Below are 27924 nucleotides of genomic sequence, written 5' to 3'. Positions count from 1 at the left end.
AACCACTGAGCCACCGCGGCGCCTGAACAGGCAAATATCCAAAGTAGAAATGTCATAAGGGTTACCTCATCCCTGCTGTCATGTGGGCGATTATAAGTGACGTAACATAAAGAGGGCAAAAATATTTCTTGAGCAAAAACTTTCCTTGCGTTGCTGCTAGTGTATGCATCAGGTCAAAATTTTGAATACTACGCATGTATTCTTGCAGCGGGGTTATCCAGACGTAGAACGAATTACACCGCTGATTTGTTTTATTCTTTGCAACGAAGTCACGCGCCGTGAACGCGCTAACATTGTATTATTACAGTGCCCTTTATGATAGTGGCATGGGGGAATTTATGAAAAACGAATTGCAACATCTTTAGGTTCCAAAAACTAGCGCGCGCCAAGACAATGCTTAGCCATGGTTTGAAGCGCACAAGGAATCCGTCGAGGCGTTTGTCTTCACTTCCGGCCGTCTCTATCGGCTTGGTGACATCACATGGTGACGTGACATAACATGACTTGCTTTTCATGACCATGCATCACGTGTCACGCTTATTCATAAACCTCATGACACATGACACACACCGAACTTTTTGTTATCACGGAAAAATGTTGGTTGGTATTGGGGTTTAACATCCCAAAGCGACTCAGGCTATGTGTGACGCCGTAGTGAAGGGCCCCGGAATAATGTCGACCACCTGGGGTTCTCTAACGTGCACTGACATCGCACAGCACACGGACCTCTAGAATTCCGCCTCCATCGAAATTCGATCGTCGTGGCCAAGATGGAACCCGCGTCTTTCGGGCCAGCAGCCGAGCGCCATAACCACTGAGCCATCGCGGCAACTATTGAAAAATGTGTATAGGTTATTCCTACAAAAACAAAGCAAACCAAGCATTCCATATCACTATTTACTAAATCCTTTCAAACCTATACTGAAAAATGTGTACAGGTTTGAAAAGATTTAGAAAATAGGCATATGGAATATTTGGTTTACTTTGTTTTCATAGAAATAACCTCCCAAAGTAACTCACGCAATGAGGGACGACGCAGTGGATAAGTTCGGCCTCCTGCGGTTCGTTAACGTGCGTTAAAGTGCTCGAGTCTGCAGCATCTCGGTGTAGGAGAAATTCGAAATTCGTGGGTTCGATCTGGGTAGCAGCGGCCGCGGCTGTTTCATGAGGCCCGTGAGCCACGTATCCGAGGCTCCTGCTATAGAGACTGCCTTTCGACACTGTATGCATTGCGTCAGCAAAAAATGGGTGCCATGGTCTCTTCTTACCTGGAAGTAGCACAGGCAGGGTTAGCAGCCGTATCGATAACAAAGGAGTTGCGGCTGGCTGAATGCGACAGCCAACCACAGGCGGCAAAGCAGAGTTGATTCACATCGTGATTGGCCGATTGGAAGCCGTAGCTTCGGGTCACGGTCCAGGGATTGTAGACGTGGGTTCGAAAACTGGTCGGATCTCGCCGCGCGGGTATTCAAAGCCTACCCGCTGCGTCCAATTTAGAATTTAGGATCGAGACAAAATCGTCGTTGTAGTGGGCGGATGAGACCGATCAGCAGTCCGAGCCCACATTAAACAAGAAAAATATCAGGCTTAATCCTTGGCTTGTATGTAAAAGCCTGCATACGTCGTTGGCGACGTCATTTCAATGATGGAAGCTCAAGGAGCAAACGGGCAGCGCCGGTCCTGTTGTCTTCTTCTTTCTTTGTCCCTCGTCTCAGCGCTGTGTTTTCCCCAGCATCGGCAAATCACTACCAGGATTCCTGGAAGGAATAAAGAATAACCTAAGCTGAAAACGTCGTATATTAGAAATTTTAATTTGATTCGGCTCTCCAAGCAATCGCAGATCTAGGACAAGCAAAACTTTTCCCATTTGTGAAATACATGTATCTCGAAGCACTGAGGTGTATCAAGTGCGAAGTAGCATTTGTCGCACTCCATACTTCTTTCGCCGTTTTTTTTTTGTTTTTTGTTTCTTGGGGTCCAAACACTAAGCGTTTTCGTGATTCTATCTGCAATCTCTTCCTTTGCAGGTGCTTGACGACCAAAATTGTGCAATAACAAGCCTCTAGAGGGATTTGGGATGGAGTTACAGCTGATTTCCTGCGCTCTTTTATTCGAGCAATAGAGCCATGTAAACGGGTCCTTTCGAAGAGAGAAAATTTTCTTTTGGTGCAGCACATTCTTTACAGCTTCTTTTGATATAATATTTAGATAGCCGATGCAAAAACCCAAATACATCACATCGGCGAGTACTGCCTTACGCGCTTTTGGATTTCGTAACTGGAGGCCAAGCTACGTCTGAAGTACCAGTTTCAGGGTCCGAGTGATGTTCCTCACCCTGTGGATCAAGTCACACTCACTGCTTTCACTGTGAACTCAAAGATTAGACTATTTGCATACTTACTTCATTCGTCTTACTGCCAAAAAACAGCGTTTGAATTTCTGCGACCCTCAAACTTCCCTCTTCCCCCAATGCCGTGGTCGTCACAAGAGTCGGCAAGAAGAGATTTTTTCTCGCATTACATATTTCCAAACGAGAGGGTAACTACTGTCATCTGGCGTGAAAACTACTGTAAAAAGGTTAGCAGCCAAGCGTGTGCTGAAATTTGGTGATGTGCATTTGAAGCGAATTTATTAAAATTAGGACGGCGAATCGTCTTTGGAATGCAATGGTAATGTTCTTGTGGGAAATTCGACAAGAATTAAGGAAAGATTCCACGATGCTTCTTGCTAAAGCATGCAGAATCTTTTTGCACAAGCATTTAAACTGGTCATCTTTCCGCCGATTAACGCCACGACGACGTTATGCGTCTTCATTGCGCCACTGTAGTGCGGAGAAGCTCACTGCAAGATCATTGTTGCTGAGATTTCGCAGTGCCGGTTAATTCCCCCACATCATGGCGTGCGTGGTACGATGCCGCCAAAAAACTCTTCGTGAGTTTTTCGTACTGTGGCTTTGGCTTTCTTCTTTGAAAGCAACCATTCTTTGTGTTGGAAAATTAGCCTAGTCGCACATCAAGTCATCGCTGCAGCCACTATCCGGAGCCTTGGGCTACGAAGAAGTTTGTACGCCTTCGAGGATTGAATCAGCGATTACGTCACCACTTGAAATGTTCACTCAAAATTACTTCGCATTATTTGCCTGCAAGCTTCACACAATAAAATTCTTAAGATCGTCACATTCTAAACCTCTTCTGTTGTCCTTTATAGAAAGCTACGGTGGAAGTGGACTGTGCGTCTCTTGGGAAAGGACACCTTCGGAAATATGCATGAACAGTTTATATCTGCATTCTTTAGACTTTAGTACTTATATAACCGTTAGTATCATATCAGGCAGAGTGAGACACAAGCGGCTCACGCAAATGCGCAGTCATAATAAAAGAAATAAATGGAAGAGAGCATACGTTTCCTTATTTCATTATGCCATACCAGAAGCCGGAAAATCCGCGGCGAGGTATATTGCGTCAGAGGTCTATCGCCGGCAACCACTCTTGCATCCGTTTAATTAAATCCAGCATGGCCTTCAGATCTTGGGGAGAGAAGTATGTTTTCAGGCCGCCAACCTTGGCCTCCCGCAAGAAGCTGTATACATTCCTATCACCATTATAGCAATCATTGGAAGTCACGGCAATATTTACAGCCACGCCATTGGCCTTTGCACCTGAGCTTCTATCTAGGTCTTCAATCATCGCCTGCCTCATGTGATCAGCCACGAACCGAGGAGGTAGCTTTCGGAATATCTCTTCGTCCAGTTTAACCTGACGGGTTTGGACTTCTCATGGGAAGTGGGCGAGCTTCAGTACCGTACCTCGGACATCCTTCACCAGGTCAACGTAAGTCACGACCAAAACGTTGCATTCTTTCGTAATGACATGCCCGCAAACGATGTGGTTATTGGAGTTTGCGTGACCAGCCACTTAAACATTAGGAATGCCTCTGGTCACCAGATGGTAACGGCTAAGGCTGGTGACCGCGCAAAACAAAGACTTCGTCACGTCTCATGGATTTCTAGCCATATAGATAAACTTTGCTTCGGCGCTTATTGCCTTGTCACGCCTCAGCAGTGACAGAACCGCACCACTCCCAAACACACGGGCGCCACGCCAACAACAACCTTTATTGCCTTCCCCTATCTCCCATCTCCCGGTCTCCCGCCGCCGCCGCCGCCGCTCTCCCTCCCGATGATGATCACCAGGCGGTCCGCTAGCGCCCTCTCGTTGCATCCCCCGGAACTAGTCCCTCCGCCACCACACTGCCCTAACAGGTCTCCCCCCCTCAGTGCGTGAACTGGTCGGTGAGTCTCGTGCCTCCGAGTGGAACAGTGTGAGCTGGTCAGCATGGGCAATGCCGTGGCGGCGCCCAGTTGTGGGGTCCTTCAGAATAATGTTGTCCCCTGTGCACCTAGCCACTCGGTAAGGGCCTGCACGCCGTGGGGCAAGCTTGGCTGATATGCCCTTGGCAGCGTCGCTGATCGTGTGGCGGTCGAGGAGAACCAGGTCACCCTGCTGAATTGTGACTTGCTTGCGGTGCTTGTCGTAGCAGGACTTCTGTTTTTGTCTGGCGGCTGCCTGGTGCGTCTTAGTGAAGGAAAGAGCTTCGTGAAGGCAGCGACTTATCTCAGCTGCGAAAGCATGGTACTCCGTTGCAGGTGGTTCTGCGTCCTGTTTGCAGTCTGTTGGCTCCCATGGGGTTCGAAGCTCGCGGCCGTAACAGAGGAAGGCAGGAGTGTAGCCCGTGACTACACTTTCAGCTGTGCGTAGGGCCAAAGCAATCTCTGGGATATGCTGATCCCAGTCTCTGTGGTTGGTGCAATAGGCCCGGAGGCACTCCTTCACTGTGCCATTATGGCGCTCCACCATTTGTCCGGCAGGTCTGTAGGGCACAGTGTGTCGATCTTTTATGCCCCAATGCTTCAGGAGGCCACGCCACACTGTGCTCACAAAAGGTCTCCCGTTGTCACTGGATATTGCTAGAGGAGTTCCGTGCCGGCAAAAAACTTGAACCATGCAGTCCAGAATATTTTTGCTCGTCGCCGCACGCAAAGGAAATAGCTCAATAAACTTTGTGAATTTGTCAATCACAACAAGCAGATACTTGTGGTGCCGTGGTGAAGGGGGCAGTGGCCCGACTATGTCCACACTGAGTTCTTCCATGGGAGCAGTGGCCCATTGGCTGCTCATGAGGCCTTCAGGCTTCTGACGACGGGCCTTGGTACGTTGGCATACCTCACAACATCGCACGTGCTTGGACACATCAGCTCGGATACCCAGCCAGACAAAGCGGCTTGACAGTCGATTTAGTGTTTTGTAGAAGCCAGCATGGCCACTTGTAGGATGATCATGTGCCATCTTGAGGGCAAGCTGCCGCAGGTGGGCCGGGAGCCAAGGCACCTTCTTGTTCCCCCTGTGCTGAACGAGCAATCCGCTGGCATCGAGCTCTGTCACCTCTGCCAAGTCCTGCAGGAGACGTTGGTCTGGGTCCCTGTCAGGGAGCCCTCTGCCCTGCAAAACATCCTTAAGCTTTGACAGCAGGGGGTCTTTTCCCTGGTTGTCAATCAGCTGCTGGGTATCACTAAGAACGGAAATGTCTTCTGGTGCAGAGAGCGCTGCTGTTGTCTCAAAGCTGATCTGGGACTCGCTTTCTGGAGTAGCGATCGGGAAAAGCGTTTCAGAGAGGCTAGTGCTTGGAATGTCTGCCCGGGGAAGAGGTGCCCTGCTGAGAGCATCGGCAGGAATGTTAGCGAGCCCCCTTCTGTGCTTGATTTTGCACTTGAACCCTTGAAGCCGGAGCACCCAGCGTCTGACTCTTGGCGAAGCCTGGTCAGTCGTGAACATCCATGCCAGTGAGGAGTGGTCGCAGTGCACCTCAAACTCGGTAAACTCCAGATAGGGTCTGAATTTGTCCACTGCCCAAACCACGGCAAGACATTCCCACTCTTGGACAGTGTAATGCTTCTCGGCCTCTGTCAGCACTCGACTGATGAATGAGACCGGTCGCAGCTGGTTGTCGGGACCTGCCTGTAGAAGCACGGCCGCAATACCTGTTCCACTGGCGTCTGTTTCGACAATGAAGGGCCGATTCAAGTCCGGAAGGCTTGTCGCCACATCGTGGGCCAACAATCCCTTCAATGTGGCAAATGCCTCTTCCTGTTCAGCGTTCCAAACCCAGCGCTGGCTTTTCTTCAGGAGATCAGTAAGAGGCCGGGCAACAATTGAGAACTGAGGGATGAAGCTCCGGTAGTAGCCTGCTAACCCCAGGAATGCTTGTAGCTGCTTGATTGTGTTTGGACGAGGGTAGTCCAGTACAGCTACTACTTTCTCTTCATCTGGTCGGCACTGTCCTGGGGAGATTACGTGGCCCAGGAACTTAAGTGTCTGACGGCACACTTGAATCTTGTTAGGGTTAATGGTAAGACCTGCAGAGCTGATACGTCGCAGCACTTCATAGACATGTGTGGCATGGCTCTCTAGGGTCTCGGAATACACCAGAACATCGTCTAAGAAGGCCATGGCATACACATGGTCTATGCCATCCAAAACCCTGTCCATCAATGTTTGGAATGTGGCTGGACCACCTGCCACACCGAACGGCATTCTAGTGAATTCAAATGTTCCCTGGTGGCATATGAATGCAGTCTTCGCAATATCCTCATCCCGGACAGGTATCTGGAAAAACCCCTGGGACAGGTCCAAGCTTGAAAACCACTGGGCTCGACCAAGTTGTGCTAGCAGCCAGTCTGTCCGCGGCATGGGATAGGCAGGCACCTTGGTACGCGAGTTGAGTGGGCGGTAGTGAATTGCGAGGCGATAGCCCCCAGATTTCTTCACCACGAGCACAGGAGCACTGGTCCATTGGCTTGTGCTGCGGCGTATGAGGCCTTGTTGGAGCATATCCTCAATGCAGCTTTCAATTATCTTCTGCTTCTTCGCATTCACTGGTCGCAGTTTGCAGCGAACTGGCAGGCTGTCTCCAGTGTCAATGCGGTGTTCAGCAAGAGTGGTGCAGCCAGGAGTCGTGGTAAAAATTGGCTTGAAGATCTCTAGCACCCCCTCCACGCTTGTGGCCAAACATGTGGTCATGTTGTCCGAGTGATTGTCATTTGTGAGCACTGCATGGTCCACAATGGCAGCGAGGGAGGCTTGCTCTGCAAAGAGGCTGTCCAAACAGTAAGATTCTCCCTCAAGCAAGGGCTCTCTCACCACCACCATCTCGGCCTTGACAAAGGGCACAATGCATTGTGGTTCCATCCCCACCGTCCATCCTCCTAGTGCCACATGTATAGAAATTCCAGCCACCGTCAGAAAGTCCCTTCCCAACACGATGTCCCTGCAGAGATCTGGGACACACAAGAACCGCTGCCTGCGACTGCTGGCCGCCCACTTAATTTTGCATCTGAGCGCTGTGGTGGACTGGGACCAACCTGTTGCCAGACGCAGTGTTCGCCTCTCTCTCTTGTGCTTGGCCCCAGTAGCCTCTGCAGCTGCCATCGCCCTCAGCCCCAGTAGGCTAACACTGGAACCCGTGTCGAGCAGTGCCTGGAATGTAGTTGATCCTATCCGGACATCCAAGAGGGGCTCCCTCCTACCGGCTGTACTTGCCACTAGCAGTGCACTGTCGTAGACGCCCGCCGGGGCAGCGTCTACTGGCGTCCGTTTCCCGGGCACTGGGCTTGAAAATGGCCTGACCGCCCGCAGCGGTAGCAAACTGGTGGTCCGGTTCGGCGTCCAGTCGCGCAGTCGCGAGCAATGTGGCCCACTCCTCCGCAGCGTAGGCACTGAGTCCGTCCCGTGTATGCCCGCTGGGGCCGAGGCGGGGGCAGAACAGCGGGTACTGCGGGTAGCGCTGGCATTACTTGGGCGTGTAGCTGATCCCTGTGGAAGGATGGCTGGATGGCCGCGGGGTGAAGGGGCCACTGGTATGCGGGTGACGTTGGGGCGGGTTGGTATACAGCCGCGGCTGCCGACTGGTACGCGGTCGAGGGTGCCGCCGTTAGAGCAGGCTGCAGCGCTGGAACGCCGAGTGCGGCTGAGGCTGGACGGAAGGCCAAGTCCCTGGCCACTTGGTTGCCCGGGGGAGGAGGTGGCCTATACTGCAGTCGACGCCAAGCCCGCTCCATTAGGCTGTCGGCTGCCTTCGCCAGCCCCGCAAGGTTAGCGAACTGCATGCCCTCCGCCAGTTCTTGCAGCTGTGGGTGCATTCGTCGGAGAACACGGGCCACCTTTTCTGAGTCTGGTACGTCGCCGCCGATCCGCTCGTAGTAAGCCGATATGGTATAAATAAATTCCTTCAAATTCTCCTCCGGGTGCTGCGTCCTGCTGTCGAGCTCCTCCTTCAGGCGGCGTTTGGCGTCGATGGAGGCGAATTCCGCGCTGAATGCGAGCACAAATTCGTCCCAAGTGGTGAACGGTCCCGCGAAACGCCACCACAGCTTTGCACTACCATCTAGTGCGGCCGGCACAACCTGAGTGAGTCTTTTGTCTGCGGCGGCGCCGGTTATCAGGCAAAAGTTCTCGAGGCGTTCAAGGAATTCTTCGGGTGTCTGGAGATCGTTAAATCCCGTGAATCTCGGCAGCTGCGAGGCAATCCGCGGCACAGCATCACTAGGCGGATGTACCGCAGCCATCGCCGTCACAGCCGCCACAGCCTCCTGTGAACCGGAGGCGCCGGAAGGCACTGGTGCCGCCATTAGGCGCTCCCGAACAAGCGCGGCAACGCTCTCCCGCTGCAGCGCCGATCCGTCCGTCTGCCTCCTTTATACTTTCTGTGCCTGGGCGAACGCTCTCCTCAGGCCGTCGGGCGCCGGCTCCGCCGCCGCTCGCGGCTGCCGCAAGGTGGCGCTGTGTGAGTAGAATACGTCGCGCGCGGCGGGCGCTCGGCTACTGCTGATCGGCCGCGCGCAGTACGATTCTTGTTTCTTTTTCAAGGATCGGGCTGGGCGCACTTCTGCCGTGTCATTTTCAGCTGCAGGGCCAACCATTACCTTCATGAAGAACGTTTATTGGTGGTTCGTGCTTCACGATATCAGCAACACGACGCAGCACATACACCAACATTTTCCGGATGCTCGCCAATTCGACGACACTGCTGATCCGCGGCTTGAATGGCTTGAAGTGACTTTCCCTATGTATTTAGAAGGGCTAAAAAAAAGATCTGGGCATGCCCGTGAATTTCTCACAGACGAAACCTATCAGACAATTCTGATCACTACCTATTCCACAGTGGCGTGTGTCAAATATCTGCTGACTGAAGAGAAGTTTTTTTTTTCTTCCTCACCCGAAAATTCAACAGCGATACAATTGAATCTCTGTTTGGTAGTTTGCGAATGTCATCCGGGTGTAACGACATGTTGGATGTTCGGGCTGCATTGCCAGGTCTCGAAAAGCTACTGAAGACCGGGATCGCTACGTCTAATTCAGCATCCAATATTGCCCACAAATAATGTGCTTCGATGTCAAGACTCGTACCCGCTGACGTCCTTTTTTCTGCGCAACCAACTCCTACTCTAGCTCCAAAGCCTGCCCAGACGTTGACTGTGCAAGCAGCGCCGAAGCTGTCGAGAGCAAGATTGGTGCTTCAGAGGCTTACTACCACAATTTTGCCACATCACCTGCCGTCGCTTCAGATCTCGGCTACCGCTTATGTGGGCGGTTACATTGCATGAGTTCTTGGCGAACATATGGATTGCGAGAACTGCCTTACTTTGTGTACGAAGCCGGTTAGCAACCAGCCACTCCTTCAGTTCACCCGCAGCCAAGACCGAGGTGGCTGCTCTACGTCAGATCAACTTCTCTTCGTTCTCGATTCATTAAGAGCTTTTGCCGACCGTGCCCTGCAGGACGATCAGACCTTGAAAAAGCCTCTCACCACATTAGTAGAGCACGCTGTCCCAGCTCTTCGCGCTTCAAAGTTGCTGAAGTGCAAGAGCGATGGCATCAACGAGCACAGGCTTAAGCTCATGAACCTTATATCGGTTCGTTTCCTGAAGCCGCTTCTCTGCAACTACGCATTCAATGTCAGTGACAAGCATGACGTAGTTAAACATTTCGCAAAAAAGCCCCTTTCGCGAAAGTACGCGAGCCTCTGAGGATGGCGTACGTTTTACTGCCGTGTAGAAGTTAGCCTCCACAATAAATACTTTTTTTTCGAGTTTGAGTAAGTGTTGACTCACAACGTACTGTTATTGAATATGTGAACCTCTATATCTGCGCAGCGTTATGTGCAGGCAGATGATGCAGCGTCTCACGTTACATAGCTGATGGCACTGACAACAGGGCGCATTTTTCGCGCGTACCATACACGCTCAAGTTGAGCGTCAACGATGCGACTCGAGACACCATGCAGTCTTGCAGGAGGTGCGCGGCAGATCAATTGATGAAACCACATGGCAAAGCTCCACATTTTCTAGCGCCAACTCTGGCTTCGGTAGCGACGATGGTAACTCTCGAAAACTTTACGGAGGAAACGTGGAATCAGGTACCGCTTTGGAAGCAGTCTAACGCCTTTACGTGCTACTTACATGAGTAAACAACAGCACGCAACGGAGCTCTTCCAGAACCCAAGCTTTCAGTATTAGCTGCTGCCAAGCACTGCTTTCAAATAACGACCCTCAGACAAGCGAACTTAGAGGTGAAAGAACAATTTTCCACGCAGTGGATTTAAGCAGGCGCGCACTGTCATATCAGCGCAGCAGACGACGCGCGAGCGCATTGCACAGCAGTAGCCGCGAAAGAAACGACTAAAATGGTCCTTACCCTTAGCAACAAGTGCTTCCGAGCTCCCTTTTAAAAAAAGTTTTGATTTTACTTGAAACAAAATGAATGCAACCGAAAACTCAACGACAGAACAGCAGCAAACGGTCTGCGTTTCTATGAGCGACGGCGCGGCAGCGATCCTACTCCGGTGGCGGCGCGTGGCGGCGAAAGGCCGTACTAGCCCCGACGGCGGGCTCCCATTGTTCGCCTCTCGTTCCCCCAGGCACAGAAAGTATAGAGGAGGCGCTGGTCTGGCTCACCAAGAGCTGCACTACGTCCTCGGGAACGGCGATGGAGTTCATGTTGCTGTTGAATCCCGGACGGGCCCCCACTTGTCACGCCTCAGCAGTGACAGAACCACACCACTCCCAAACACACGGGCGCCACGCCAACAACAACCTTTATTGCCTTCCCCTATCTCCCATCTCCCCGTCTCCCGCCGCCGCCGCCGCCGCTCTCCCTCCCGATGATGATCACCAGGCTAGAGTTCCTGTATATATGCTCCCGCAGGGAGCATATGCTACCTTTGGTAGCATATACAGGAACTCTACACCAGGCGGTCCGCTAGCGCCCTCTCGTTGCATCCCCCGGAACTAGTCCCTCCGCCACCACACTGTCCTAACAGCCTTCTTTCCACGGTGGCAGGTGTGTTTAGTACGGCTCCACGGACAGGCTTCGCTCCTAGACTTCCGTCTCAACTACTTCAATACAACGTATGTTCTCTTTGAACTCCTGATATGGGCTCATGTTGCAATATGTAGAGAACCCAGTACATGCTGTATAAGCTTATAAGTTCCCTTGGAGACATACTAGCTAAATGCAGAAAGATAAAGCAAAAACGAATACACTCGCTCCTTTACCCACCTGAGCTCGGTTAACCACGAATCCTTGGGCAAACTGGTGCGCCGCCTCGTTTCCAGGATGGTCCGAATGGGCGAGGACGCAGATAAATGTGATCTGGCGAGTATTGCAGATTTTTTGTAAGATTGTGATGGCTGCGGACTGGGCCCTTTCTTTGGCACAATTTCGAATGGCGGATCAAAAGTTGATGATGATGTATTTGGCAGTGGTAGAGGTAATGGCTAAAGCTATGGCAGCTTCTTCGGCCTCCTCCGGAATTTTTGTTTTCTTTATCGACTGTCGCCGATGCAAGGGGAGGACATCGATGATCGACAACTGCCAGGGAAAAGTGGAAGTATGCAATGCATTATTCGCGCTAGCAACCTGCAACTCGTTAGCGCAAGAAAGCAATAATCCAGCTGTAATGTAGATTCAGTATTTAGCGGGATAAAGCAAGGTAGCAAACAAGTTATTCAAGGCGCCCTGAAACACTACAGAAGGTGTGGTGAAAATTCAGTTCTGAATAACACTGCTTCGTGGATCTCCCCTCCTAGGAATTTGTCGAACAGATTAGGCAGAAGCGGAGATATGGTGGAAATGAAAAGTAACCTACGCCGACATCGCATCTTTTTTTTCCATATGGTGATTAATTCTAGGCGTTCTTCAATGACGCCAGGCTGTGGTATGTATTCTAGGCTGCAGCATGCATGTAGCAAACAGCGGCATGTATTCTGGCCGCTGTTTGTTTTTCTTACGATTTCATTTTTTTTTATTAAACAAAATATTTCCAGCCACTGCGTACGTTATTGGTTGGCTGCGAACGCGGCATGTCCAAACTTTTTCTCCTTGTTATTCTTACTGTTTTTACTGGCGTCCGGTGACACCAGAAGAATTTGACGAATAGCCGATTGGAAACTTCAACCGTAGACGCGCTACACGAAGTGGGTGCGAATTATAAAGTGCCTAGGCAAGCTAGAAAAGTGAGCCAGCTTTCGAGCTTAATTCTGCGCTGTAGTGCGACGTGCCGTGGTGTCATATTTCGCTGAAATATTGACGCCGACGCTGTCTATTGAATGGGTCCCCACAACACTGCCCACCTCCCTTCCCTTCACTCGCTTTCACCAAGCCTGGGTTTGGAGACCGAGGAGCAAGATCCCAAGAACCATAATATTAAAAATTCTGCGGAATGGCAGCGTAGAATACTTTGCGGTGCAATATTGTGAGCGATTTTAGGACTCCGCTATATAAGGAGAGCTACCCCAACTCCTTTTTTCCGAAAGAAAAAGTTATAAAGGCACTACACTCTGCCAGACAACACTTACGCGGCGCAAGATTGCACGTTCTTTAGTCAGTCGTAATAGTTTCATTAACCCATTATTCATTTCTTTTAACCCACAGCTATGCTGAACAGAAGATGCTAGGACATATTATAGCAGACAACGTTCGTGAAGTATATTTGAAGTGGTACTCCTATTAACATCGTACTACTCTATCCCAACTGTTCACAACCCTCGATTACATGTCTTCGCTTACACTTCGCTTGTAAGAACATAACGGTTTTGTGCGATGCCAAAGAGCTAAGTGCGAGTGCCTGAGGTACGGAGATATTTTATAATTTATTCGCGAATGGAGACAGATTCGCTGTAGTACAATGTAGCCTTTCGGCCGTACCTGGCGGTCTTGAGCGTGAAGATATAAGTGCCTATCACGTCCGCTCCAGATCGCATCCGGCTTGACGCAGGGGCGGTGGCGCGCGGCGCGGAAGCCTAAGGCGTCGCGTTGGTGTGTGTTGCGTGATAGGAGCAACGTGGCTCTCGCGCCGGCGGGTGCGGCAGCGGTCGGGTGCGGCGAACTTTGTTGCACCGGTACTTCCGTTTCCGTCACACGCCGCGAGCGTGTTGGGCGGTGTTTTCGCTGCGGCTCTAGTTTGCTTAATTCTTCACGGCGTAATTAAAGCTGGAAGGACACCGCTGCCACTGACACCGGTCGTCTCTTCCTGGTGACGGGCTAGTCATGGATCGTGAGCCCTAGGAACTGGCTTCTACACAGTTTTGCGTCGACGTGAGAGATTTCAGCGTTTGGATTGCTTATAATGGCGCAACGTCAATTATACTAAAACTTGTTTTGTTTAAACACGTGTGGCTATAGTGCGTCATAAATTAATAATGAATAATGGGAGTTTATGTGCTCAGCTGTTGCCAGAGTCTCTTTTTTTTAATCCTACTTTGCGTCCTTCTCTATGGTAAGTAGCCGTCCTTGGGCAGTGGCGATGATTCCATTTTTCTTACTGTGAGGAACTCCGTTAAGTTAAATGCTTCACTTTGTGTAAACACCGGAGTACAAGGGATACGCCTTATGTCTTTTGTTCTGTCAGTGAAGAAATCCTCCTTAAAACGTTTACGTACGACCTTGCAAGAGAAGGCGCGCACGTGTGGGGTGCGCTCTCGTTGACACGGCACGTGTAAAGACAATGCGAGGCTGGAAGGAGGAAAGTGGTGGCGAAAGCGACCTGCTGGCCGCTGTCGCGTCGGTCGCTCTCGGGATATAAGACACGGCGCCCTTTCGGACGAAGAGGACGCTCCACACCTAGCTGAGAAGAAATCTTCAACTGCGAAGCGACACATCAAGCGCCGTGGGCGGAGCTCGGTAAGTCTTTGCATCGTTTAATGTTGGCAAGCGTTGTCAAACATTCGTTTCTAAATTTACAGCGGTACTTGTTTTTATGCTCGTTTTATCCATTTCTAGTATGGGGCACAACCACAGAAGGTAATCTAAACAAGTTACTAATGTAACACAAAAGAAATTTCTACGCATTATTACTAACGTGCCATACCTGCAATCTACCTCTCAGCTTTTTAAATAGTTCAATATACTCAGAGTTAGTGAGATATAAAGGTTTAGGTTATAACGAGAATACTACATTAAACAAAAGAGCGGAAGTAATACCCTTTCCGGCATTGTCCGACTATGCTTAGCCGATTCCGTATTCACCACCAGGTCTGCCCGATTTTGGAAAATATCAACCTGCCGGACTAATTACGGTCGACAAATGCTGCATGATCTGTTACCACGTATGTTAAAGGACTATGTAAATCAACGTGTCGAAATTTCTAAACTGCAACTTTCTGATCTCATCGCCATGTTCGTCCGCTGAATCTTACTCTATTGTGTACCATGTGTTATGCGCTCAATTGGTGCAGTGTGATGTAGTTTACTTTTGATAAGTTAAATGTTTGTACCACTTGTTACGGTTCCATTTTTATTGCTGTATATTTTGCTTTATACTGACTGAGCTAGCTGCGTCCTAGAACGTTGTTTTTGTGCTGTTCGCGCTGCTGCCAGTGCGCGATAAGGGGGGGGGGGGGGGCAATGACATCTCAAGCCGTGCTTGAGCGGCTTTTCTCTTGGCTACTTTTTTCACTGCATAGTGAGAAAAAAATAATGAATGAATTAATGAACGAATGAACGAATGAATGAATGAATGAATGAATGAATGAATGAATGAATGAATGAATGAATGAAATGTTTTCTGGAGATTATACTCAGTTTCAGGGCATTATTTAACCGAACGAGAAAACGCATTGGAATACACTGGTTAGGTAACTTTGTGCATTATTACCACAGGCTCAGAGTCTGAATCGATTGCGCAGTCATGTGTCGATTATTATTACTTCTTCTTTCACGCATACTGATCGGTGCAGCATTACTGTTCGTATATGCACTCACTCTTACAATGTTTTGCTGCACAAGACCGCCGTATACATGCAACTAAAAAAAAGAATAGGCCCATAATTTCACCCTGAAATGCTTATGCAATTCGCAATTGCCCTGGCAGGCGTCGGGAGAGCATGCCGTGTCCGTTCCCGATGGTACGATGAATTAGCTCTCTGACGTTCATGAGCAGTTGTTTGTAGATTTTCTTTACGGCCAAGAGGTGTGTAGGCGGTGGAAGCCGGTTTGGGCACGTGAAAATTTACTATCGCCTTCGGCTCACCTGGTTATGCGCTCATTGCGACATGAAAGAAAGCCGGTACTGTATCTATAGAAGAAGTCATTTAACACGTTTTTAGCTTGGTTACGATTGACCTTGCAGGGTTTAGCACGCAGCCCAAAATCTGGCGGAGTTCACTGAGCTATACGCGTAGACGAGACGTGCACTCAGCAGTTATCATACAGATTTTCTATGCCACCTAGTTTTAATTCAAAAGAGGACGGATCAGCTTACTTCCTGACGACGGGTACAAATTTTGGAACACGAGGACGAGGGAAGCTCCATAAAGGAGAAAATGGTTTTCAAGTAAGCGCGAACACTGTGCCGTAGTTTGCATTTGAGGAACACCTCTTTGATTAAGAATATTTCCAGCACCTTAGATCTCAAAGAAAAGTGCTCAGTTCTTTCAGGACCGTAATGTAGCTTTTCGATTTCCGTTTAAAAAGCTTGGTACTCTTGAGATTCGCGCACTTACCCCAGAGCATTTTCATTTTAAAGACGCTTTTCGTCCATAGGGCAGGACTACTGACATCATTAACAACATATTCGCAGACACCACAAAGCGTATACATAACGCAATGAAAACAGCTGCAAGAGATCACCAACACCAGCACGCAAACTATAGAAAAATCTTCTGGTATCCTTCATGCTTCCTTACTACCAAGCACTTGGTTTAAAATCGCAGCTATTGTTTGTAGCAAAGGTTGCATTCAAAGCACATCTTGTGGCTGTAACGTCCCAGCGATATCTGCAACAACTGCCTTCACAAAAAATGCAGTTCTTCGTTCGCGGGCAACAAAAATGTCGTCTTTTGGTCTTCTCGCATTTGTAATAAGAAGAGAAATGCTGTAAGGCAAAGTTTTTCAAACTTTACCTTTTCATAACCTCGAGCATATTGTGCTGATGATCCAGCTTCTCAGTCCACCTCTCCTGTGCTCACGAACAAAAAATGCAGGAACAATTTCGACTCCCTTGCCTGCAAGACCGTGCAAGAACATCATTCTAGGAATTACTATGGCGGGCGCAGTTCCAGCCGTACTGTTCCTCGCGCTGTCCTTCATGTGCAGAGTTAAACCATCAGGTAAGATAGAGTCTCCTATTATCATGCACAAAATCTACATATACACTGGCTTGCACTCACCACCGTTCTTTTGTAGAAAAAGAAAGGTCAAGGGGCGCCGAGCCCTTTGCGATCGTTCGTATACCGAGTGAAATGTATGACAACAAAACCTTCACGAGAAAGAAAAGTACTTACGCATCCCCAACTCACTCAATACGACCGGAAACCAATGCAATGTACTGAAACTTATTTTTCGCTAAGATTTAAATTTTTTTTTTATTGCAGCACTGGAGAGTGCTTTGTACACCCCAAAGACATCGTTTGTATGTAGCAAAGTGTGCGGGGAATCAAGTAGTTGGTGTATTTTACAATGAATATATTAGTGACTCGCTTGCACGGCGAGCGTCATGGTTCGGAGTCGGTATCTAGTGCTGGCGTCAAACATAAAATGAGCAATACGGCTTTTGTGACGCCATCTCACCGGCAGCGAGGAGCTGTTCGAGTTCGTTCCGCACAGTTGTTTGTGAAGTCACTCCAGTTAATCGCAAGAGCAGGTGTTACTCCGGCCTTGCTCCAAGGCATCGATTGGAAGGTTTAGTATTTGCCGAGGCATTTTTTGCGACACATCTGTCATTTATCCGTGTGGCAGGGCACATAATCATGCTTCGCTTGTTTAGGCTAATTCACCAGATGGGTTACACTGCTTGAGCAAAATGTAGAAAACCACAGCTGATTTTCGCGCTGCTACCGTGACTAGAATAGAATCGTCTTTTCTTGGGCTAGTTGGTTTTTCATGCTGTAGGTGTTTGCAGCGCACACGAAACAAGGACGGACAGAAAAGGGAACGAAACAAAGCGCTGACTTTCAACTCTGCTTTATTGGAAAAATAAGCGACTTTTATACAAATTTTTTTTAACATGTGACTCAGAAGATGTCAAAACGTCCTACTACATGTGCTACTTAAAATCACTGATGCTCTAGATAAAAACCCTGAAAAAGAACATGAATGGAAAACACTTAAAGACACGTGCCGCTTAAACCAACTAAAGGGTGTCATGATCAACAACGGTGAAGGAACAACAATAGAAAAAACTAACAAAAAAACTATGATACCGAAATGAAAAAGCAGGGTGAAGCTGTATATGGGCTCCCGTTGTCACAAAAAGAAAAAGAAAATAAATTGACAAAAAACAGGACTGAAACGGTATAAAAACACATTAACTAAAACAGCATAAAACCCATATTATCCCACCATTTAAAGAGTGTCGAAATTTACGGGTGCGGAAATTTACGGATTATTTAATTTTTTTTGATGATAGCAATGATTCTTTCCAGGCAGATGTCACGCAAGCATTGTTAGTCTTTCAGAGATTGTTCGAACCACTCGAGTTAACGCATGAGCTGCCGACTAACGACACAATCCGGTTCCTAGATTTAAGTATCACGTGTACGAGAGATCATATCCGCTGGACATACGATCCACGAGGCAAACACAACATCCGATCCGACTCCGAGAACACAACAATAATTATGACAATCTCCGCAAGAGAAACATACGAGAAGGAAATCTCGCTGTGCACTGCAGCGAATGCAATAAGTGCATACCACGGTTCCAGGACACTACGATTTTAGGCAGAAGCAGCGATCAGACCACGAGGGAGATTATCGAGGCAAAAGCCATCGAACAGAAAAAGGACATGTGCGTCAGTGCTGCGTCCTTAGTGCTCCTGGATAAAGAACTTGGATTCTTGCAGGCCGCAGGCGCGCACCCGTAATGGTGGGATAATATGGGTTTTATGCTGTTTTAGTTAATGTGTTTTTATACCGTTTCAGTCCTGTTTTTTGTGAATTTATTTTCTTCTTTTACTTTTTGTGACAACGCGAGCCCATATACAGCTTCACCCTGCTTTTGCATTTCGGTATCATAGTTTTTTGTTAGTTTTTTCTATAATAATTGATTTAACCTGAAATTCTTTTCTCGTCACAGTTTTCTGTTATTATGTACTTTGTATGTAACACGATAGTTTTTGCTAACACTTGATGTCCGAAAGTTCTTTTTGCATGTCATGTTTTCAAAGCTATTTTCTTTCTTTTGCCGCGCCGAATGTTATCTACCAGTGTTATTTAGACTGCTTTGCTTTTAATCTTGTACTACGCTTACGCTTTTCTGTATATGTCCGCCGTTTTCGAATTTTCTTTTACGTATTTCGTGTACTTGGACCCGAACTAGCCGCTGGCTATGGGTCCAAAAAGTGTTTGTATTTCCTGTAAAAGAAATTCGAAAATAAATTGAAATTGAATCGAAATTGAAATTGTTGTTCCTTCACCGTTGTTGATCATGACACCCTTTAGTTGGTTTAAGCGGCACGTGTCTTTCAGTGTTTTCCATTCATGTTCTTTTTCAGGGTTTTTATCTGGAGTATCAGTGATTTTAGATGGCACATGTAGTAGGACGTTTTGACATCATCTGAGTCACATGGTAAAAAAATTTTTGTATAAAAGTCGCTTATTTTTCCAATAAAGCTCAGTTGAAAGTCAGCGCTTTGTTTCGTTCCCTTTTCTGTCCGTCCTTGTTTCGTGTGCGCTGCAAACACCTACAGCGTGACTAGAATGTTGTTGACACAAAAAACAATTTGTATTTTTGGAGAATGCGAAATGTCTTGGCATCGCACACTAAATAAACCTTAGATTTTTCCGACTTAAACGGTGTACAACATTCTTAGAAGTAGCTCCTGAGCGGCACTCACACCAAAATGTGGGTCTGGCCACAGGCAGATCGTTACGAGGCCTATTTCTGAAGGCAACCAAGACACAGAAAATATTCACTGGACGTTTACCGCTGGTGTAATGTGATATTCAGAGGCATCTGTGGTATTATAAAATTCCGATTCGGAGCATCTGAGGCCAACTTTTGCTGAGAGAGTTGCCGTAGCTGCGTACAGCAGCTTATCACGAGGTGGGGCGTTTTTGGGTGAGTGGGGAGTGGGTATGTATGGTGGAAGAGTATGAATAAGTAAGGATGAAACCACATTCATATTCAGCGGGCATCCGGCATGATGGGCGTAGCGAGGCAGGGAGGTGAAATGGTGAGAGGGGCTACTTGAGACCAGTGATTGACTTCTGGACATGTGCCTTGCACGTTGTCATACTTCCATATATGACGTTACTCCATTCTCACCCACCAGCGCGACCGGTAGCGCCTAGTGTGTTACAACGTCAACAACTACGCATAACGCGAAAAGTGGGACTAACAGCTAGCGCCGCAAGAAAGTTGCATGTTTGCCCGAACTAAACGTTCTCTCGGTTTTACAAAGCTGCCGCTTGCGACGCCGGTGGAGGGAAGCTTTACGACGCTGCGAAGACGTTGGTGCAGAGCTTCCCATCGGAGCACTACAGCGACCTGAATCGAGAGTCGGACTGGTTTCTTGGTGTGACTTTGACCAGTGTGAAGCTTACTGGACTTCACGAGTGTGAAATACTCGGACCTGTCCAGGGTTACTGCAGGGAGAGAGAACAAATGGCTCAAGTAAGCTCTCCTTACTCTTTACCGCTTATACTGAAGAAAACAAACACCATATATCGCATGAAAAGTGAGAGCTGTTATACGCAGAGCTTATTAGAGATTTCACGTAACACTGTGAACGTGAAACGTGAACTTTTTGCTGGGCTAGTTAGGGCTTCATTTTTTTAGATAAACAAGCAAAAAACATACACACAGTTGCTAAATACGGGGAAGAGTCACTATAAATGCTGTCGTACTAAAAATAGTGGAAACGTGTCTTCAGTGCTGTGTACAGTAGTTGCGCGATACATACACAAGACAGGGTACGGGACGAGCGAAAACTTACAACAGATTTTATTAAAAACATACAGCACATATTTGAAGCAAAAATAATGTACTTCCCTCTCGCCTCCCAGCTAGCTGAAATTCCCGACCTGCATCATATATTTTACGCCGATGACATCACACTATGGAGTTCATCTGGCTCTCCCGGTCACGTACAGGACACCCTGCAACGTGGCCTAGATCTCATCGACTCCTTTCTCACCACCGCTGGCCTCTCTGCTGCTCCTGAGAAATCCGAGCTTCTCCTTCTCAACCATTCCTCCTACCAGCGCTCACACAACCACTTCGTCTCTCTGCAACTTTCTGGCTCTCCTGTTCCTGTCGTCACACAGTGCAAAGTTCTTGGCTTCCCTTTGCATGCGGCTAAGAATGTGCAAGCCCTCCACCGCGCTGTCACCACCTGCCACTCTGTAACTCACCTCCTGCGGCGCGTGGTCACTCGACGCTCAGGTCTCCACGAGGCTCACGCGTGCCGAGTTGCCCACGCGCTGGCCCTCAACAAGGTCTTGTACTTTGCACCCTACGCTTCCTTCACTCAGACTCAACTTAACGCTCTCGAGACTGCCCTTGTGGGCCTCTACAAGGCAGCTCTCAACCTCCCTATCACTACCTCTACCACTAAGCTCTTTGCCACAGGCCTCTTCCATCCTCTTCGTTCTCTTCTCAGTTTCCATCGTGACTCGCAGCTTGCCCGGCTTTCCCTTACCCGTCAGGGTCAGTGGTTATTGACTCAAGCGGGTATCTCGCCCATTCCAATCTCCCCGTTTACCTCTCCTATTCCCACCCCCGCTCCCAATCTTCGTATCCTTCCCCTCCCGACCAACATGTCCCCCGTCCTGCACGCCGGACGTCGTCATGCGGCCGCAGAGCACCATTCCCCTCTCTTTGATACCCAGGGTGTAGCTTACACGGATGCCTCTTTCGTGGCTCCTCGAGGTTCCTGCGGCTACGCCCTGTACCATCCACACCTCCCTGCTCCTGAAACCCACACCAGCGGGCCGTATCTACACCCTCCAGACGCATTGTCCCTCGAGGTTCTCGCCATTGCGCATGCCCTCCAGTCATTTGCCCTCCTTCCCTCTCTCCAAGAGTACACAGTCTATTCAGACTCACAAGCCGCTATACACCACATACAGAAACGCACCCTGACCCCTTCTCTCCAACAGGAGGTCGAACGAGCGGTCTCCGCACTGCAGCCTTCCATCGTTTTCCTCCGCTGGGTCCCTGGGCATTCAGGGATTGACGGCAATGAGCTGGCCCATCAGCTCGCCCGCGACACACTTTTCCGGGCACCGTTGATCCCCTGGCCCAAGCCCTCGGAGGACGGTGGGAGACTCACTCTTCGCCGCACCATAAAAGAGGTCTACCTTGAGCTCCGCCTCGACAAACGCCTTTACCCTCCCCCTCATCCATCACTCACGGTGCCGGAGTCTCGCCTTCTTCGGCACATTCAGATGAATGCAGTTATCACCCCGTCCCGCCTCTTCCTCCATCGCTATCGATCGGACCCTTCCTGTCCCAACTGCCCCTGTATCTATGCGGACCTGGCCCATTGCCTCTTCTATTGCCCGGCTGCTCAGCAGTCGGGTTCCTTCCCCCCACCCTCTCTGTCCATCACCACCTGGCTCGACTGGCTTGGCGCTGAAGGGGAAGAAGAACAGCGGCTTCTGGTCGCCCAGGCGGTCGAAATGCTCGGCCTATAAATTTTGGTCGAATAAAAGTCTTTTACTACTACTACTAATGTACTTCGAGCATGCGCAGCGATAATGAACAGCATGTGACAATCAGTGGCACGCCAAGGCCAGAACTTACATCGTCTTATCGAGAAAGGCTACCTTACTATTGAATAGTACAACCGAAGATGAAGGAACACAAAGAAGGGCCCACTGAAGAAGAAATTTGACTATGTAGAACGCCTCTATGTTGCGCTATTGTTTGCCTTATCTTACCAACTTTATCCGTAGTAATTGTTTGCCAAAATCTATATAAAACAAACCAGATAGTATATAGCCTATCTCATATTAGCACCTCTGTACAAATGGGTGGCAGGGGGCAGATGTTACTTGCCATGGCTGTGGTAGCCGGGATTGCCTCCTGCCCCTTCCCGCAGGAATCCCCTGTACGGACCACCACCACATCCGGAAATACTTGTATAGCTGGCGTCTTCTGAAAGAGAATCAGTCAACGACGCCAAGCACATTAACTCGAAATTCAGAGAACACACGGTCATCACTATTACACTAAAGAATTGGTCAACCGGACCCTCGCTGGCCTCGCTTCGGGGTGGAGATGGGGGCTGGGCCCCGCCCGAATAGTAATGCCTCGGGCGTATGAGTGGACGACTTCGTCCCCTGGGAGGTATGAGTGTGTGTGTGTGTGTGGGGGGGGGGGGTCCAGATGAGTTGGTTGTTGTGATATCAACGGCCATTGCTCATATCTCTCGTCCCTCTGATCGCCTGAGATGTAGGGTCGTCCTCGCAAGGACCATTTTTGGAGGCGCATGCCGGTTACAGGGTTAATACAGGGACTTCGTGTTTTGTGTCTCATAGTGGAGAACACTGTTGCTCCTTTCGAGAGCTGCAGTTTTTACATCACTCCCACTAGCTTTTCGGTGTTTCGCGCCAACAATCATTCTGCACTATATTCACACAAGTAGCGAAAAATCATAAAATTATTCGAGTTGTATTCGATTCGTGTTCGATCTCGTTTGAACCTTCACTATTCCCATTCGACTTGGCAGAGAAGCTAGAATATTCTTATTCGATTCACTTTCGAAAGAGCCCTATTCACAAGCCCTGACGTCACTGGTTGCTCCGTCCGAATACTACAACGCTACCTGCATGAGGCAGTTACACCTCGGCTGTTGTAAAGATTCGCTTTAACGCAACGCTACACCTTCGGTCACTTTTGTCGCCTCCAGTTTTCTTTGAAGCATGCAGATGTTTGCTGCAGCGGGCGCACCTTTCTCACTGCGTCAACTGGCGGTCATCGTGCTGTCCTGTTCGTTTCAGGTGGAGCTGCACTGCGCGTCGCTGTCGGCAACCGTCGGCTGGAGCATGTGTAGCGGCCGCAACGGGACACTGATCAGCTCGCTGCGTTACGCCAGACTGAGCCTCGAGTTCTTTGTGGAAGGCTCCGAGGGCGGAAGTAACGTCACGTTGAGGTCAGCGGGAACGGTGGCACCGTCCGCAGTGACAGGCGCCACCCTTGAGTTGACAGGATCCAGCGAGTTCCTCAGCAGGACAGCGTCCACTCTGGCTGCCACTTTCTCGGAGCCGCTGAGAGACTTCTGGGTGGTGATGCTACCGGGACATGTACTGGAAGTGCTACATCCTAGAAAAAAGAAAATAAAGCAGAGTGTGTAAAGTTGACAACGCGGTGAAATAAAGGGCCCAACTTTTTTACAGTTATAATAAAGAAGGTTTGGTTTGGTTTATGGGGGTTTTACGTCCCGAAGCGACTAAGGCTATGAGAGACGCCGTAGTGGAGGGCTCCGGAAATTTCGACCACCTGGGGTTCTTTAACGTGCACTGACATCGCACAGTACACGGGTCTCTAGAATTTCTCCTCCAAAGAAATTCCAGCCGCCGCGGCCGGGATCGAACCCGCGTCTTTTGGGTCAGCAGCCGAGCACCATAACCACTCAGCCACCGCGGCGGCTAATAAAGAAGGGGTGCTTCAGTGTTCAAAGGTCGTGGAATATGTCTGAAAAACCGAGTCAGTATGAAACAAACCTAATGAATTACTCCGCTTATTACTGATTTTTGCTTGAAATTTATTATTTTTTCTCAACTTTGAATGTCAAGAGCAGTTCGTTGGATCGCGCTGGACATAATTAGTCGCGATTACAAGTGCGCTTTCTTTTCATGACAGTGCGACTGCGGTTGTTTTCAGTTCGGTCAATGTCCCGTGACTCAATGCTTTTTCACGCTGCGTAAAAGAACGAAAAACCAGCGCTCTTTTTAGACCTTACAGCAACCGCCTGAATGCACTCTTGGCGCTTCTGAACGCATCATTGCCGCTATTAGTGAAATGCGGTGTATAAAGTTGGTCGCTATGTAGAGGCAGCGGCGTCATCTCCTTTCGTAACTGCATAAGCGCTGTTGATCTCTTTGCAAGCATATTCTTGGACCGCACGCCTATTTAATGGGAAGTTGAAATTTGATCGACATTGTACCTGTGTTAAAACTTGGACCAAAAATGCGCGAATTGGTATAGTACTGCTTTACGCATCTCGCATTCCGAATTGCGCCTACAAAGCCCTGTAGTAAGAGAAATATGAAGATTATCATGATATTTTCGCCGCCTAGTGCCGCATGCGTCCTCGGTATTGATGTGGTTTTCGACGTACAAAAAAATTGACCTTACTAGGCAGCATGGCAACCCAATTGCAACTAGAGAGCCGGAGGCAGTAGTTAAACACCGCAGACTGCTTTATTGCTAGCGAAATAAATGTGATGAATGGCATAGAATTACTCCCCGCATCTACACATTCTCGATCTCAGTATGATCTGCACATAAATTAAAGGAGAGCTATGAGCAGAAAATACTGCTTTACGTTTGTTCCTTTACGAAATATTCATCAGTTAATTTTCCAGATTGAGTAAAAGCGTGTCATTGGGAAAAAAATTGATATCGTTTTTTACATACACGTTTTTTGCAGGTCTTTGAACTCGACACGGAGATTCGCCTCATATCCGACCTGTCTCACGAGTCGGCACTTGAGTGCATGGCTCTGTCGAAATCGAGGCATACGTTAAAAAGGAACGCAATAAAAAGATAATTACTTAGGTTTAGTTAACATTTGATCTAATTATTAATCAATATGAGGCACGTGATATCCACCTTTCTGCACAATCTACATACAAAAGCGTTCAGACGTACATCTGATAGTCTTTATAATAAATATCTATAAAGGTTACAAGAAATCACCCTGTATATAAATGAAAAGCCATAGCGTTAGTAAGCTAATGGAAAGAAGCTGACTGGAAGATAGAAATTAAGCTAGCTGGGAAAAAAACGCGTAGGATTTTTAAAGTCTTGATCCATTTCAGCTGGAACAGCCTGTAACATACAGGGTGTTTAACGTAACTTGAACCGAGTATTTAAAAAAGTGGCCCACCGGAGGTGGATTAAACCAAGAACATATTGTTTCACATGGTGTGGTGCTCCTCAGAGTATATATTAAATTGCGCGTAATTACTTGGTTAGCATACATTAGCTGTACAAACATATTATCGTTCACATTAGGGTCATATGCGTTCCGTTAAGTTGTATTCTGTTAAGTTGTCCCGTTAAGTTGTTTTTTGTAGCAACGTATGTTTTATCTGGTCCTTTATCCCTGCATTTCAAAAAAGCCAGCGAAACATATAAAAAAATTCCGATCGCCCTCTTGCGTGACCGTACTGCACAGCTGCCAAGGGCGTCCAGAGTTAACGAAGCAAGCGCGCTCACCGCATATATGTGACTGGCCGGCCCTGCACTCAGCGTAGTCTTGTAAGTGCGTCAGCACATTCTCCCTGAACATGGAATGAGCGGGCCTTGCTATGCGAGGAGTTATAGACAGTTCATCGATCGACCGCCGATTTATACGGCGATTCTATTGAGCCATAGCACGGACAGATCTAAAAAGGAAGGGAAAGCAGCGGAGTCGCGTGAAGGTTGTCTCCGTTTTTTCTTATTTTTACGATTTTGCAGACCGCCGATCTGAGCGGTGGCAACTTGCTTGAGCACCGTCAGTACGCACGCTTCGTTCGCTGAAAACACCGTTGGGAGCGATGGAATATGATTAGGGCATGAGCGCAGTCACTTTTTTTTATTTTTCGCGGCTTTTCAGTAAATGCCCCCCCAAAAAAACACGCACATAGGAGGCACGTTGATGCAAAAATATTTGGCAGTGGTTTTGCTCTGGTTAAACCTGGAGGATTGTGAAAGCAGCGAGGAGAGAGAGAGGCGATGGAGAGCGCGAGGCAGCCGCGGCGGCCCCGGCACGCTAGCTATGGGCCGCTACTGCGCTTGCGCAACTGGTGAGCGCGGTGGCGGCACCTCTGAGTCATCCGGGCAGCGACGGCGGTGGCGCGCCAGCTGCGCGCCGTGTGACATCACTGCTCCTGGCGAATGCGCAGTATGGCCATTCGTCTGCTCCTCGAAATGGCTCGGCGACTCGCACAGTGTAGCTTTCGCAAGAAAACTGGATCTTCTCTCTAAAGCCCCACTGCAAGTTAACGAAATGCACCAGACCTTAAAGTAAAGATTAGGTAATTTAGATTCTTAATGTTACCTAATTAATTAATTAAGCCGGTTTAAAAAAATACCTTGCGCAGCGCCGCGCAACAGGAAACAATATGTTGTTGCTTTCACTCTTCTACTGCGTGCCACTTTGTTTAAATCCTTGGTTCATATTACGTGAGGCGCCTTTTCTACTGTTCCTGCTGGAATAGATAAAGAGATAAAAAAATCCTTAGCGTTCTTTCCAGTTGAAATAACACAAATATTGCTAGTATTCGTGTAATGTACACGTGAGTATTTTTTGTTCTTAATACCTTAATAATTGGCCGACGTTAATTATCAACTTTCTAAGCATCGCTTTTGAACACTCAGGTATGGATGGAAAATTTGGCGAGTGCCTTTCAAATAGTCTTACCAGGTGCTTCCGGCCAATTAGCCTTAGCGGAGCTATTTTTATTTGGCTACAATGAAAGACCGCGAAAGTTTAAAAATACCACGTGACAGCGTGCTCCACTCACCGTTGTGCGGCACGACTACAGGCCTGTCTTTAACCACTTGGTAATGCGATGTAAACATCGCGCCTTCGCCCTGCCCACGACAGAGCTCGGTGTTTTTGTTACGGACGGCGTATTGGAAAAGTGACCGAAACGTTGCACAGTCAGCAGCTGCTCGCGTTTATCTTGGAACCACCTGCAACGCTATTAGTCGGTGTGCACCTTGTGGAAAAAGTTTAGGCTTCATCAAAGAGGCCCGGAATTGAAGGAGTTTTCGAGAAAAAGGGAAGTTAAAGATCTTGCTAGGACGCGCGCAATAAATCATCCCATTAGTTCCTGCTCCCCGGCACACATTCTAGGCTCCTCACGTTTCGTTCCCCTTCGAAGATCGTTAGGAGCTGAAGGGTTTCCGCGTTACAAACAGGTACTTTCTGGTCATTTCTCTAGTTTTGTGTCTGTTTTTATAGGTCCACATCGGACGCATGCGGCCGCAATTAATGTCGCAACCAGTTGCTCTGAATTTTTAATGGCTTCCGATAAGGGTCTGCTCTGCTGAGGAAAGCTACCGGACGTGTAGTGCATGTGCGCTACACGTCCCTCGAAGGCCAGCAGCTTGATAACCCAAGGCCAGCAACCTCTTTGAAATCTCCCTCCTTCAAAATAGCGCCAAGGGAAGCTTTGAGTTTCGATGTCGCACCATTGCGTTGCCTGCTGGC

The 27924-nt window shown here is 48.6% G+C and overlaps 1 protein-coding gene across 2 annotated transcripts; it reads left to right on the top strand.

The window, feature by feature from the left end:
- Positions 1-13397: 13397 nt before the first annotated feature.
- On the top strand, positions 13398-23891 carry LOC149331197 (uncharacterized). 2 transcript variants are annotated; one of them, XM_089555416.1, is made up of 5 exons: positions 13398-13830; positions 13963-14234; positions 16535-16660; positions 19954-20165; positions 23498-23891. In XM_089555416.1, exons 3-5 carry the CDS (start codon positions 16594-16596, stop codon positions 23849-23851), a joined length of 633 nt encoding a protein of 210 aa, XP_089411542.1. In that variant the 5' UTR covers positions 13398-13830; positions 13963-14234; positions 16535-16593; the 3' UTR covers positions 23852-23891. The 2 variants fall into 2 exon arrangements, with proteins under 2 accessions (XP_089411542.1, XP_089411543.1); XM_089555417.1 differs by having other exon boundaries at positions 13398-14234.
- The last annotated feature ends 4033 nt before the right edge of the window (positions 23892-27924 follow it).

This window comes from Amblyomma mixtum, chromosome 8, assembly GCF_055824585.1.
Source record: "Amblyomma mixtum isolate Tamu chromosome 8, ASM5582458v1, whole genome shotgun sequence".
In the NCBI taxonomy this organism is placed as follows: Eukaryota; Metazoa; Arthropoda; class Arachnida; order Ixodida; family Ixodidae; genus Amblyomma; species Amblyomma mixtum.
The sequence above is the reverse complement of the archived record's forward strand: the minus strand, read 5'-3'. Positions and strand labels throughout refer to the sequence as shown.